Genomic DNA, 15800 nt, shown 5'->3' on the forward strand with positions numbered 1-15800 from the left:
GTGCGGGACCGTAGCCCAGCTTCATGGAGACGGTTGCAAATGGTCCTCACCGGTACCCCAGGAGCAACAGTGTCCCTAATTTGCCGGGAAGTGGCGGTGCGGTCCCCTACGGCACTGCATAGGATCCTACGGTCTTGGCGTGCATCCGTGCGTCGCTGCGGTCCGGTCCCAGGTCGATGGGCACATGCACCTTCCGCCGACCACTGGCGACAACATCGATGTACTGTGGAGACCTCACGCCCCACGTGTTGAGCAATTCGGTGGTACGTCCACCCGGCCTCCCGCATGCCCACTATACGCCCTCGCTCAAAGTCCGTCAACTGCACATACGGTTCACGTCCACGCTGTTGCGGCATGCTACCAGTGTTAAAGACTGCGATGGAGCTCCGTATGCCATGGCAAACTGGCTGACACTGACGGCGGCGGTGCACAAATGCTGCGCAGCTAGCGCCATTCGACGGCCAACACCGCGGTTCCTGGTGTGTCCGCTGTGCCGTGCGTGTGATCATTGCTTGTATAGCCCTCTCGCAGTGTCCGGAGCAAGTATGGTGGGTCTGACACACCGGTGTCAATGTGTTCTTTTTTCCATTTCCAGGAGTGTATATATACACACAGATCTCCCTTCTTTGCACAAGGTATTTTAATCCTATCATTAACAAGCCTTTCCTTCCACTAAAGGTTGGTTTCATTTTAACCTGTCTTTGTCAGAAGTGGGCTTCAATCTGTTTCAGAATTTGAGAATGAATTGAATTTCTTATTTACTTTCTCTGCCTCATATTCTTTCTTCCATTGTTCCAGATGTAACTATTTCTAAACACACTAGAAGATCCAGTATTTGATGTTCTAACGCTTTTAATTTGGGTGTGACCATTTACTGCTTTTCTGCTGGCATGTTTTAAAGTTGTCATTTGACCACCATGGTCAGACAAATCATCTATTATGGCCTGTGTTTTTACTTTACTTTAATCTGTGTGGTACAGAAGCAGATTATCAGTAATGGTCTTACTGTGCTCATATACTCTTGTTGGGGGAGAGATCATAGGGAGTAGCTTGAAAGTGGACAATAATGATTCCAGTCATTGATGACTGTTATTATTTATTAGGAAATTAATGTTAAAATCACCAAATATTATAATCTTACTGTTATTCCTCTAAAGTTTTATAAGAACTGATTCCAGCTAAGAAAGGAAGTTCTGAATATTTCCCACAGGTGCCCTGTACACTGTTGTCATGACAGCATTTCCAGTTCTTATTTTACAGCATGCCAATTCAAAATGCTAAACAACACAGAACTGAGTTACATCTATGATTTGTGAGCTAAGAGTAATGTAAATATAAATTGCCAGCCTAGCTTGTCTTATGTTGGTGGTACAATAGTACAAACTATTTTATAACTATTTAAATTAACTGATTACTTTCTGTAGCTTCCAGGTGATGTTCAGTTAAGCAGAGCACATTAGCAATAGTTTCATCTGTGTCAACTGTTTCTTGAAGAAAAAGCACTCAGCTTTTCTTTTTTATTTAAAAGACTTCTTATACTTTGATGAAATATTACTAAGCAATGCAGATTATTTATTGCATTTCCGATGGATTCCTTAATATTACATTTGTCATTGATGAGTTTCATATAACAGGTGATAGGCTTTTAAAAATATGATTGACACATGGATGCTGATAGCTATAAATTATTATAAGATGTGATGCTCCATTGTAATGACTGAAATGTTCTTATATTTGATATTTCTGCTCTTGTCACTGACTTTTACTCATATCTCTGTCTTTTTTTCATCAGGCGATCGAGCCAGCAAATATACAATGTCACGTTATTCTTCCTGTTCTTTATGTCATTGTATGGGCTTCTTGGAGTGCAATTCTTTGGTGAACTGAAGAATCATTGTGTGTTGAATGATACAGACCCAAAGTGAGTCTAAAATATTGGTTATAAGTAAATGCTTTACATTAGTTTTGTTTGCTTGAACCACAATTTGAGTAGAATAGTATAAATATCAGTTACACAATAAATCAGTCTAATCTAAAAGCCGTAAATTTAACTAAATACCTAGGTATTACAATTACGAACAACTTAAATTGGAAGGAACACATAGAAAATGTTGTGGGAAAGGCTAACCAAAGACTGCATTTTATTGGCAGAACACTTAGAAAATGTAACAGATCTACTAAGGAGACAGCCTACAATACACTTGTCCATCCTTTTTTAGAATACTGCTGCACTGTGTGGGATCCTTACCAGATGGGACTGTCACAGTACATTGAAAAAGTTCAAAGAAGGGCAGCATGTTTTGTATTATCACAAAATATGGGAGAGCGTGTCACAGAAATGATACAGGATTTGGGCTGGACATCATTAAAAGAAAGGCATTTTTTGTTTTGTTGACACTGACCTACATAGGGAGAAATGATCACCACGATAAAATAGGGGAAATCAGAGCTTGTACAGAAAGATATAGGTGTTCGCTCTTTCCACGTGCTATAAGAGATTGGAATAATCACTTAAATGTGATTTGCAGAGTATCCATGTAGATGTAGATGTAGATGTTCATTTGTGTTTCAATTGCCCATTTATTTTATATAGTTTACGTTAGTTAAATCTTGTGTGTTATTGCAGTATATCTGTAGCAGCAATAAGAACTATGTATGCAAATGAATGTAATACTGAAAAATCAGCCAAGAAATTAATAAGATTAAATTGTAGACATTGCCATAAATACTGGTAGCTGTGAAGCAAGACGTTCTAATTTAGCATATGTTTCACTGTAGTTTTCTTCTATCGTTATCTTTTTAACATCTTTAAAAATTACTTTCTCGATCTTTATGTCCATGTAGTTGATACAAGGCAATTTAAATTCATTTCATCTATAATAGATTTCACTATTTCAAAATTGTATGATAAATATGAAGAAAAAGTTCATGAATTATGTTAAAGTTTCTGTATTACTTGTAACTTAAATCAGTTTTGTACCCTTGAGTGATTGATGTTTATGAACACCTGACAGGCTGTAGGTTCAATTTTATCACCATTAAATGAATTGACAATTGCTATTACAAAGCTGTTATAGCTCAGATACACTATGCTAGCAGCAGTCTCAATAGACTTAATATCACTTTATAAAAGTAATACACTGTTCATCAGTATCCTTTGTATAAGCAATTCTGTCATTACTCTGAACAGAATATTATGAAACAGACAATAAGTTGCTAAGTCACTGGGAGTTGACATACTGGAAATTCCTGAGTGGAATACCATTAGCTTAGGGTGCAATCCCAAAATCAAAATTAAAGAGAGGTTTCCATAAACATTGCTTGCAAAATGTCACATAGCCATGTGAGATCAGCTCCTCTTCTAGCATTATGTTTAGCCAAGGGTGAATGATTTATTTCAACAGCTGCTCCAGAACCTATTTCACTGGAATCTTTTTCACTATAGATGTGTATTCAAGTTATGAAAAACAAATTTGTTTGATTGCTCTCAAGAAAGTTCAGTTGATGATCATTGTTTCCAAGTCCAAATATAAGCACAGCCATTGTTGTTTGTAGTGTGAGCAAACAGTTCCAAAAGAGACATGTTAAAAACCAGCAGTGTAGCATAATCCATCACAGTATTATTGCCATGGTAGTCCATAATACAAAACCAAAGTCACAGGAATATCAGTTATGATGTATGATACTTGAAACAGATATACCAAGGCAAGAAGTGGACACAAAGTGCCCATAACTGCTTTGAGCTGCATTTATGAGTGCCAAGGCATAAGAACCACCACAGTGCTGTGCAAGTTGCCTGAAGACCACACTGTACTCTTTTGCACCCACTTTGTTGTGTTCGCCTTGTACTGGTACTAGCATTAGGGGAAGCACCCTCACAGTTGTGGTTGGCTGATTCCAGAACCAGCTCCGTATTTATGACTTGTGCACATAAACATGCCTTGGCCCTTGCTGTCATAGGCTTGCTACAGAACTATATCTGTGTAGACATCTTCATTTTCCACCCAGGACAGGAAGGTATGTTTCCAGTATGCATCTTTGAGCATGATTTGGAGTACAGAATTTTATTGTTATTGTTATTATTATTATTATTATTATTATTATTATTATTATTAACCTAACAACTTTGCAAATAGGGACAGTTTTATTCTGGCAAACATTTATGTTTATTGTAAGTCTCTACCCGTCAAAGTCAGAGAGTCCATTCAGAACTGTATTATTGGCAACACTGTCTATTTAACTTTGGTCTATAAAAGTTTTGTCAATTAAGGTACTTGTATTTGATTTTATTCTGGTGAGGAAACTAACTACAGGAAAAATACCCACTTTGTTTTACAGAAAAGAATAATCTAATGTAAAATGGGAGTTGTTTCGTAACATACCCTTTTTGTCTTTCTTGGTTTATCACTAACCTATGTTTTGAACTGTAGGTTTGTATTTAATACTTGCCTTAAATACTGTTTACATTTGCCAAAAAGGACAGTGTTGTCTGCAAAAACTCAGTGTTGATATCTTGTATCCCTGGAAATGAGAAACAATCAAGATTTTTATTTTAAATTTTCACCATAGTTTCTCTAACATCACAGTTGAAAGGCAATAAAGATTACCTATAACCCCCATCTCTTTTTACAATATCTGAGAGGATGCTAAGCAGGCCAATACAAGACATCAGGACACTGTTCCAAATTATATCCGATTTTCTTTGTTACTGTTTGGTCTGTAATATCAACATGTACTTTCTCTTGTCTCCATCATACATCCATTATATCTATACTGCTAGCCATTATACTTGTAACACAAGGAATGGTAGCATATAATGAAACTTTACTTATTGTGCATTTGCAATATAAAAGGAAGAACACCTGATTAAATTTGTAGGTGATTTGGGGATGTACAAGGTGAGAAAACAAGTACACAGAGCTGCCACCCCTGGCAGTAGTAATGGCTCTAACCTGGATAGCATTGAATCAAACTGAGCGTGGATGGCAGATATGGGATTTGTCACTCCATGCTATTTCAACTCTGTGCCAGAGTTCGTTAAGTGTAGTGACAGGCAAGTGGTGGAGTGTCAGTCTCTCAGCAATCCATGAGTAGATATTTTCAGCAGGTGAGAGATCTGGACCATGTGCTTGTCAGGGAAACAGCTGAAAACTCTCTATATGAAGACATGTTCTGATAATATGTGCAACATGCACTCTTGAATTACACTACTGGCCATTAAAATTGCTACACCAAGAAAAATTGCAGATGATAAATGGGTATTCGTTGGACAAATAACTAGAACTGACATGCGATTACATTTTCATGCAGTTTGGGTGCATAGATCGAGAAATCAGTACCCAGAACAACCACCTCTGGCCATAATTAATGGCCTTGATACGCCTGGGCATTGAGTCAAACAGAGCTTGGATGGCATGTACAGGTACAGCTGCCCATGCAGCTTCAACACGATACCACAGTTCATCAAGAGTAGTGACTGGCATATTGTGATGAGCCAGTTGCTCGGCCACCATTGACCAGACGTTTTCAATTGGTGAGAGATCTGGAGAAAGTGCTGGCCAGGGCAGCAGTCAAACATTTTCTGTATCCAGACAGGCCCGTACAGGACCTGCAACATGCAGTCGTGCATTATCCTGCTGAAATGTAGGGTTTCACAGGGATCGAATGAAGAGTAAAGCCACAGGTCGTAATACATCTGAAATGTAACATCCACAGTTCAAAGTGCCGTCAATGTGAACAAGAGCTGACCGAGACGTGTAACCAATGGCACCTCATACCATCATGCCTGGTGATATGCCAGTATGGCTATGACGAATACACGCTTCCAATTTGCGTTCACCGTGATGTCGCCAAACATGGATGCAACCATCATGATACAGTAAACAGAAACTGGATTCATCCAAAAAAATGACATTTTGCCATTCGTGCACCCAGGTTCATCGTTGAGTACACCATGGCAGGTGCTCCTGTCTGTGATGCAGCGTCAAGGGTAACCGCAGCCATGGTCTCTGAGCTGATAGTCCATGCTGCTGCAATTGTCATCGAACTGTTCGTGCAGATGTTTGTTGTCTTGCAAACGCCCCCATCTGTTGACTGAGGGATCGAGACGTGGCTGCACGATCCGTTACAGCCAAGCAGATAACATGCATGTCATCTCGACTGCTAGTGATACGAGGCCATTGGTATCCAGCACAGCATTCCGTATTACCCTCCTGAACCCACCAATTCCATATTCTGCTAACAGTCATTGGATCTCAGCCAACGCGAGCAGCAATGTTGTGATACGATAAACCACAATCCCGATAGGCTACAATCCGACCTTTATCAAAGTCGGAAACATGATGGTACGCATTTCTCCTCCTTACATGAGGCATCACAACAACGTTTCACCAGGCACCGCTGGTCAACTGCTGTTTGTGTATGAGAAATCGGTTGGAAACTTTCCTCATGTCAGCACATTGTAGATGTCACCACCAGTGCCAACCTTGTCTGAATGCTCTGAATAAGACAGATATGTTATGACTGCTGATCAAATAACCAGCTGTGTAAACCAGAAGTGACCATACTACTGCACCAGGTGTTGTACCCATCATCATCATCATCATCAGCCAATTCAATCGTTAAATGATGTGGCCTCTTCGAGTCATGGATTCAGGTAGGCTTTCAGCAGTCTTCTCCAAGTGGGACGGTCTTGGGCAGTTCTCTGCCAGGTGTTACCAGCAATCTTCTTGATGTCTTTGTCCCATCTGTCTGGTGGTCTTCCTCTAGGCCTCCAGTGCTCTCTCGGACTCCACTGCAGTTCTAGCTTCGTCCATCTGTTGTCTTTTCTTCTTGTGACTTGGCCAGCCCACTGCCATTTCAGTGAACCTACTGTCTCTAAGATGTCGTTAACCTTCGTCACAGACCAGATGTCATCTGCCCTTTTCCTATCCTTTCTTGTATAGCCCAGCATTGATCTCTCCGTGGCTCTCTGTGCTGTCCTAAGTTTCCCTTTTGTAAATGAGTTCAGTGTCCACGTCTCGCAGCCATACGTCATCATTATGATGATGATGATGATGAATGAAGTCTGGCAATGTTCCTTCTTATTGGACCTTCCACACATGAATACATCCATCATGATTTATTATGTAGGACTTATCTGAAAGATGACATGTTGCTACTCCTTTGGGTGTATCACTTTTCAGTGTGCCTCTCTTTGCTGCCATGTGAAAGAAAGTTGCAACAGTGGTCACCACGCTGACACTCCATGGTACTCCATATATTGTCACACAATTCATGTGAATGCTTGACTTATTGTGTACAAATCCATTTCCTTACTCGAGGTATGTGTGACATGGCAGCACAATCCTGCATGGCTGAATGAACAGCATGTCTGTCCTCTCTAGCACCAGTAATGTGCTAGCATTGTTGAGATATTGCATGGGATTGAGTATAGCCCTGCTGAACCCATCAACTCCATATTCACATGACAATTGCGGTATCCCAACCAATATGAGCAGCCTTATTGCAGGTTGGTTAACCATAACCTTGTTGTTAGATGAGACATAGCATGATCTTCTCACGAACAAACAACATTCAAATATGATTTATGAGTAAGAAAACCTGCTGAGTTATTTTCTGTTTCTGGAACCATTTTAGATAATGTTATTTCAACTTGTAAATTGCTGTATTCTTTTGCTTCAAACATTTGTTCATTATTGATGTATAGGAAGAACACATATATGCCACCACTAAATTAAGTTATATTATGTTTGACAATGTCATTAACAACAGTTTTATTTGTTTTAGATACATCACCATTAACAGCTTGGCAATCCCTGATACATTTTGCTCGTTGGATCCTGATTCTGGCTACCAATGTCCTGTCGGAATGAAATGCATGAAACTTGAACTGTCTCGATATGTGATGGGTTTTAATGGTTTCGATGAATTTGGTAAGTATCTCTCTCTCTCTCTCTCTCTCTCTCTCTCTCTCTCTTTCTCTCTCTCTCCCTCTCTCTCTCCCCCCCTCCCCCTCCCTGGCTCCCTCTTCCTCTTCCTCCCTCCTGCCACTCCCCATCCCTCTCCCTCCCCCTTTCCTTCTCTAGCTATTCCTCCCTCCCCCCTTTCCTTCCCTATCCATTCCTACCTACCCACCTACCTACCTTCTTTCCTTCCTTCCTTCCTTGCATGTTGCACACAGATATCCAAGGGGGAGGAAGTAGGTTGCTGACAACATAGAGGAAAACATAAAGTGAGGTACCTGAGTAGTGAAAAGTAGGAACAGGAAATATGGGGTAGGTACAGGGAGAAGTGCTGACCATTATACTTTGCAATTGGCTGGTCAGGATTGCCCCTTGCTGAAGTTTGGCAGTGTCTGTAATTGAAGTACGCAGCTGGTTAGTGGTTACCATTCCGAGTTCGATTTTTCAAAGAGTACACTATGGCTATGGCCCCTTCTTAGCTTGCATTTATCATGAGTATCTCACCCAGCACAAAGTCTTAAGTGACTGGAAAAAGTGCAGGTTACTCCTGTTTATAGGAAGGGCAAAAGAATGGGCCTGCAAGATTACAGACCAATATCCCTAACGTCGGTTTGCTGCAGAATCCTTAAACATATTCTATTCTCAGTTTGAATTTAATAAATTTTCTTGAGACTGAGAAGCTCATATTCACAGATCAGCATGGTCATAGAAAGCATCACTCAGGTGAAACTCAGCTTGCCGATTTCTCACATGATATACTGTGGACTATGGTTGAAGGGCAACAAGCAGATTCCATATTTCTAGATTTCCAGAAAGCGGTGCCCCATTGCAGGCTGTTGAAAAATGTACAAGCATGTGAAATAGGTTCACAGATATGTGAGTGGCTCAAAGACTTCTTAAGTTATAGAACCTAGTATGTTGTCCTCGACAGTGAGTATTCATCGCAAACAAGCGTTTCATTATAAGTGTCCCAGGGAAGTGTGATATGACTGCTATTATTCTCTAGGCTGCAGATTCCTTGACTTGCACCATCAGTTGTTGGGTTTCTAGGTTCCGCTTAATGGGTCAGGAGTCCACTACACACAGGAGGCAGCTACACAAGTAGTGGGGTCTGTGTGGAAGGGACTGGGCAGTTTTAGGTGAAAGGATCTCAGGGAATCACAGAAAGGGCGTCTGTCTAAAAGGGGGCAGGTAAAACACAGTAAGGTAGTTGTAGAAACAATCAGTATTGTAGTTGTAAATTGTCATAGCTATGTTGGGAAAGAACCAGAGCTCCAAGCCCTGATAGAAAGAACTTAAGCTCAAATAGTTATAGGTACAGAAACCTGGCTAAAGCCAAAAATAAGTTCAGCCATATTTTTTTCAAATGATCTAACAGTGTTCAGAAAGGATAGATTACATACAGTTGGTGGTGGCATATTTATTGCTGTCTGAAGTAGTTTGCCTTGTAGTGAAATTGGACTAAACTATTAATTGGATCATTTTACCGACCCCCGACTCAGAAGATACTGTAGCTGAACTGTTCAAAGAAAACTTGAGTCTAATTTCAAACACATACAAGATTCATACCATTATAGATGGTATGTTTAAAGCCGGCAGCAGGCATAAAATGTTATCCGAAATTGTACTGAATGCTTTCTCAGAAAATTATTTTGAACAATTAGTTCATGAGCCCACTCGTAGCGTAAATGGTTGCAAAAGCATACTTGACCTCTTAGCAATAAATAATCCTGGACAAATAGTGAATATCATGACGAATACAGGGATTAGTGACCACAAGGCATTTGCTGCTAAGCTGAATACTGTAAAACCTACAACCATCAAAAAGAAATACAAAATATAGTTATTTAAAAAAGCTGATAAAAATTCTCTTAACGCCTTTTTAAGAGACAGTCTTCACCCCTTCCGATCTAATCATGTAAGCGTAGAAAAGTTGTGAAATGATTTCAAAGAGATAGTATTGACAGTGTAGCGGCACCACTGTTTAAGATGGGAAAACATTAGCTTCAGTGCAATATTTCAGAGTGCACAAGCTACAGCCAAGTGCGGGCCTGTTGACAGTAAATTATGCTACCAGCGGTTGCGAAGTAGAATGGAGGCCACGGGGCTGTAGACCTGCTGAAAAGAGTAAACACAGTGGTTTGCATGGTGCTTGTTACAGGCAGAAGGGGCCCACTGGCCCAACCCAGGTGTTATGAGTACATGACTCAGAGTAGCATGTTAGCAAAACAGAGGTGCACAACCATGTATAAATAGGCAGCGGTTCACTAACAAGGCATTCAAGTGTGACAGCTCCCCTGGACAGGGGAGCATGTCACACTGGCGGCTACACGCAGTAGCAGATGGGGCGTCAGTGTTCCAGTCCACAGCAGGTCACTGGTTCGACCCTCTGAGGCCAACGTGCGGTCTGCAGCCACCAGCAGTGGGCCACGCCATGGCTCACTACTATGGGCAGTCTTGTTGGCTCGCAACACACGCTAGAGGCATCCCGAGGCTTCCCACTAGCGGCGCTGAGGCGGCAGGGGCGAAGACCGCTGGGTCGACTGCTGGCACAGCCTGATATCATCACAACTCCGCAGCCGTACAAGGCTGACACACAGCGGGGCATTGCCTGGGTTGATGAGGCAGCCATTCCATGCTAAGTCATTTCATAGACAGGGAAGTGGTGTCCTCAGCTTTACGTGACCCAGTGACGCAGACTGAGAAGAATGGGGCACTGTAGCTGTAAATTATAAATCACTTGGGAAACTCGGACAAGTCTTAATATGGTGCATCCTAACAGACCATCCTTGTCCAACATCCCCTCTATGTATGGTGTCAGAATAGTGGTCGTCATCTGTACAGTAGGACGTTCGAGCCCACTGCCTGCATTACAGTCACAAAATGTGGTGAGTGTTGGCCAGTTTTTCTTTTTGAGTGTTGGACGTTTTCTTTCTTTTTTTGTTTGTGTTTTGAGTATGGCTCCTGGCGGGCAATTTAGATGTTTTGCATAGGCATATTATTATTATTATTATTATTATTATTATTATTATTATTATTATTATTAGTATTTTGTCAGAATAAATGTTAGTGTGTTTGGGGCAGTAAGATGTTTTTTTTCATGGCATTTGATTACTTTTGTACTGGTGTATGATGATACTAAGTATGATGATACAGAGCTGTAGGAAGTCAGGTTATTCTTGTACTTAAATGTTTTGTTTCGGGACTAACTGAGAGCGAAAGCAACACAATGGCAGAGTCAGGGATGCGAGGTGTGTCGGAACCAGAAGTGGTACGGATTTTGTTGGAAAAGGTAGCACAATTGACACCATACAATACACAGTTGAGAAGTGAATTAACAGCTAGAACTGAGCGGGAAACCACATCGGATCAGTAGTTTTTGCCTAGAGTGCCGCAGCAGGAGATTGATCCAGCTGCCGCGAGTTTGATTATTCCATTTTCTGGCAAGGCATCTGTGGATGTGTGTTCGTTTGCGGAGGACTTGGAAACTTTAGCTGTGATGAGTGGTTGGTCTGATGAACAGTTGTTACATGTAGCCAAGATTAGATTAATGGGTGAAGCAAAGACATATGTAAGGTGTTCTGAGGCATTAAGGAAGGCGGGACAGTTTAAGCAGTTGAAGGAGGGGCTTTTACAGAAGTACTAGAAACAGAATAGCAGTTCATACTTCAGGGAGAGGTTGAGTACAATGACAAAAAGGCAGGGGGAGATGGTAGAGAAATTTGCAGACAGGATAAGAGAAAGTATCAAGTATACTTAAGAGTTGGGTCAGAGCGATAAAGTGAATGGTGTTCTGTTGCAGGAGGCTGAGCAAAGGGCACTTGATGTACTTTTGAGGGGTTACCAGTGCATATATCACGGAAAGTCTGTGAAGGGTCTGCGAAAGATTTGTATTCAGCCATTCAGCTGGCAATTCAGCGTGAGGAAATAGACGTGGCAGTGGAGGTATGTGATAGACAAGCAGTGTTTACAGCGAGTATAAAATGTTATAAGTGTGGTCGTACGAGGGTGATCGCAAAAGTAAGGTCTTCTATTTTTTTATAAGTACATAGACCTGTTTATTTCTACAATGGTTTACATCAGTTTACTGCTTGAACATTTAGCTATTTTTTGACATAATCAGCATTTCTGTTCATGCAGTTTTGTAGACGCTGTGGCAGTTTTTGTATGCCCATGTCATACAAGCTTGCCGCCATGCTGTTCAGAAAGTTATGAACATCTTCTTTCACTTCGAAAAAATAGGAATTGGAATTACCCTCGTATGTGACATGTGCAGAGACAATGTACCCAGTCACTGAGGAATAGAGGAAGGGGTGGAAATCAGCGGCTTGGAGGATGGAGAAGTGGAGTCAGTAGAGGTGGACAATCATTAAATGGCAGAGGGGGCCCAAGACCCACCTGAGGGAGCTCCCGTCTAATTTCAATGTTACAAATACGTATACAGAGGTGGAATGTTCAATGGTAGGATCCATAGGAACTAAAAAGTTTAAGATTTTGTTGGACACAGGGGCGCAAGTGTCAGTGGCTACTAAGAGTTTAATGGGATGAAGACCCACCATGTTGTAGGTTGTGTGGAGTGGGGGATAAGGAGGTCACACCTTTTGGATCAGTGACAGTTGACTTTTGCATAGGGAAAGTCGAATTTGATGCAAGCATGGAGGTAGTAGTACCATGGGTAAGCGAGGGCTATGACATAATCCTGGGAGTAGATTTCTTGCATCAACATCATGCTAAAATTGACCTTGGACAATGAACTGTGGAACTTGGTGGAATGTTATTTCAGCTAGGAGAAACTGTTGTCGATGCAGAACTGTTGCAAGGGGCGTTCAACGTAATGAACAAACCAATTGAACTGCGTACATTAGCATTAAGGCTTAATTCGGTTGAGTGTGTGTCTAGTGGCACCAGGAAGTCGCTCTGGGTAAGTGTAGAGTCAAATCTACCTATGGGTACGGTATGTGTTATTGAAACATTGGAGGATAATGAATTTTTGGATTTGTTAGGTTGTTTTGTGGAACATAGTATGGTACGCATACATCAGGGAAACGATGGGCGAGTAGTCCCTGTGAACGTGGATAATTTTAGTGTGATGGACGCGAACTTGAGAAAAGGAGTTTTAGTAGCGAATTTGTATGTACCAGATGATGAAGACTGGTGTTTGAGAGGTAGGCATAGCGATCAGCCACTAACTGCTGATAGAACTGCATTGCATAACAAAGTTAAGCATTTGAAAAGAGGAGAAGAAGTGTTGTGGGAATTTAAGGATTTGTTTTTTCCACGAGGGCTGCTACAGCAGCTCCATTAGTTCAGCATAGGATACCAACAGGGATCGAAGCACCTGTTTACCATAAACCATACAGAATACCGAGGTATTTGCAGCCGATTGTGGAGGATTTCATTGATCAACAGCTTGCGGACGGTATTATAGAACATAGTAATAGTTGCTGGGGAGTGGGCATAGTAATAGTTGCTGGGGAGCAGACATTGTTATTTTGCCTAAAAAATCTATGGATGGAACTAAGAAATACAGGTTCTGTTGTGACTACAGTACCTCAATAATAAGACAGTAATGGATGCATACCCCATTCCAAACATATCAGAGACTTTGGATCACTTAGGACAGTGTCAGTACTTTCCTATGATGGATTTGACAAGTGGTTACCATCAGTTAGAGGCGGCTCCAGAGGATCGTCCAAAAACTGCTTTCTCTACTCTGGGAGGCCATCACCAGTACATCAGAATGCCATTCGGTTTGAAAAATGCTCCAGCAATGTTTCAAAGGTTGCTAGACAGTGTGTTTAGGGGTTTGAAACCATGGCAGTGTCTTATCTATTTGGATGACATTATAGTGTTTTCAAGTAGCAGCATAGCCAGCGGTTAAGGGAAGTCTTTATGAAGTTAAGATCAGCTCATTTAACATTGAGCCTCGAGAAGTGTCATTTGGCATTGGAACAAGTGAAATATTTAGGTCATATCATCAGTAAGAACGGAGTGCGAACAGATCCGAGGTTGGTACAGGCTGTAAGGGATTTTCAGGAGCTGAAAACAGTTAAGGAAGTGCAATCATTCATAGGAATTTGCAGTTTCTATCAAAAGTTCGTGAAGGGTTTTACAGATTTAGCACAGCCATTGACACGATTGTTACGGAAGGGCGTGAAATTTGAGAGGACAGAAGAGTATCAGAAAGTGTTTGACAAACTGAAATAAGTGTTAAGATCTGGTTCTTGTGTTTCCTGATTTTGAAAAGGGATTAATTCTAGTATGCAATGCATTGAATTAAGCATTAGCGTGTGTTCTTAGTGAGGAAATTGATGGGAAAGAACATCCTGTAGCCTTTGCGTCTAGGCAGTTGAATGCAGCAGAGAGGAATTACTGAACAACAGAGAGGGAGATGTTTTGCGTAACCCAGGGAATCACATATTTTAAATGTTATTTATATTGGAGAAGATTTCGGGTAGTGACAGATCATGCTGCGTTGAAGTGGTTGTTGGGGTTGAAGGATCCGTCCACTAGACTCGCTAGGTGGGCTGTGAGGCTTAGTGAATTCAGCTATGAGGTGTTGCACAAGCCTGGGAAGAAGCACGGTAATGCAGATGCACTGAGTAGAAAGGTGGCAAAAATGGAAGTCATAGGTTATGACCTAGCAGTATGCCAAGAATTACAGGACGCTGGCGACAATTGTAAATTGTATTGGACACAGCCACAATTTAATATTGTATGATGGTCTGCTGTGCAGGGAAACGAAGTTAGGACCAAGGGTAGTAGTGCCAGTGAAGATGAGGGATGAGGTTTTAAAGGAAGCACATGATCACATGTTATCTGGTCATGGTGGGTATAGAGCGACAAATAGGAGTGTGGTGGAGAGGTATTGATGGAGAGGTAGGAAAGTAGATGTGGATCAGTATGTCAACAATTGTATAACATGTGCACAGAGAGCAGGTTTGAGTCAGAAACAGATACAGCTACAGTGATTACCGGAAGTGACATGTTCATTTTCTATGTTGGGAATTGATGTCTTAGGACCTTTCAGTTGAACACCATTGGGGAACAGATTCGTTCTGACAATAATAGACCATTTTTCGAGGTAAGTGGAGATGGTGGCTATGCCAAATCAACAGGCAGCAATGGTCGCGCAAGCATTAGTGAACTGGATTTTGAAGTGTGGTGTACTGGAGACAATACAATTACTGACCAAGGGGCCAACTTCATGTCAGATTTAATGAAGGAACTGTGTAAATTGTTGAACGTAAAGAAGTTGAGGACAAGCACTTTGCATCCACAGGTGAATGGAAGGACAGAAAGGGTACACAGAACAATCGGGAAGATGCTGAGTTTTTATGTGGATTATCATCCCCGTCAGTGGGACGAGTATTTGAAGCATATTGTATGCACATACAATGCAAAAGTCCGTACCAATACCGGTTTGTCTCTGTATGAGGAGTGTATGGGTGGAAAATGCCGTCACCATTTGATTTAGTGAAACTACAGAAAGGAAGGGCCGGTGAATCTGTAAGTCAATTCGCAAGAACAATTCAGGATGTTTGAAAACAAGTACAAAAGGTGAATACAAAGGCTTTGGAAAGGCAGGAAGACACAGTGAAGGGGAAAGGAAGTTTACCACAGTATAGAGTAAGGCAATTGGTAATGCTATCCAGCCCCTACATGCCAAAAGGTAAAACGAAGAAGTTCATCACAAGGTATTTTAATATTTTTTGTGGGATCTGCAAATTTAAAAACCTCTCTCACACCGGCCTGATTTAGCTTCACTGATCAGGATAGTAAAAAACATGCGTATATTAAGGGAATTTTCATTCACAAAGCAGGCTTATCACATTC

General features: G+C 41.3%; 1 protein-coding gene across 1 annotated transcript in view; it reads left to right on the forward strand.

The window, feature by feature from the left end:
• Positions 1–15800, forward strand: part of LOC126089086 (sodium leak channel NALCN) — a 390881-nt gene that overhangs the window by 110826 nt on the left and 264255 nt on the right. The window contains exons 6-7 of the mRNA XM_049906884.1: positions 1793–1921; positions 7789–7934. Of these exons, the coding sequence (XP_049762841.1) occupies positions 1793–1921; positions 7789–7934 (275 nt within the window). The remainder of the gene's footprint in view (positions 1–1792; positions 1922–7788; positions 7935–15800) is intronic.

Source organism: Schistocerca cancellata, chromosome 1, assembly GCF_023864275.1.
Source record: "Schistocerca cancellata isolate TAMUIC-IGC-003103 chromosome 1, iqSchCanc2.1, whole genome shotgun sequence".
In the NCBI taxonomy this organism is placed as follows: Eukaryota; Metazoa; Arthropoda; class Insecta; order Orthoptera; family Acrididae; genus Schistocerca; species Schistocerca cancellata.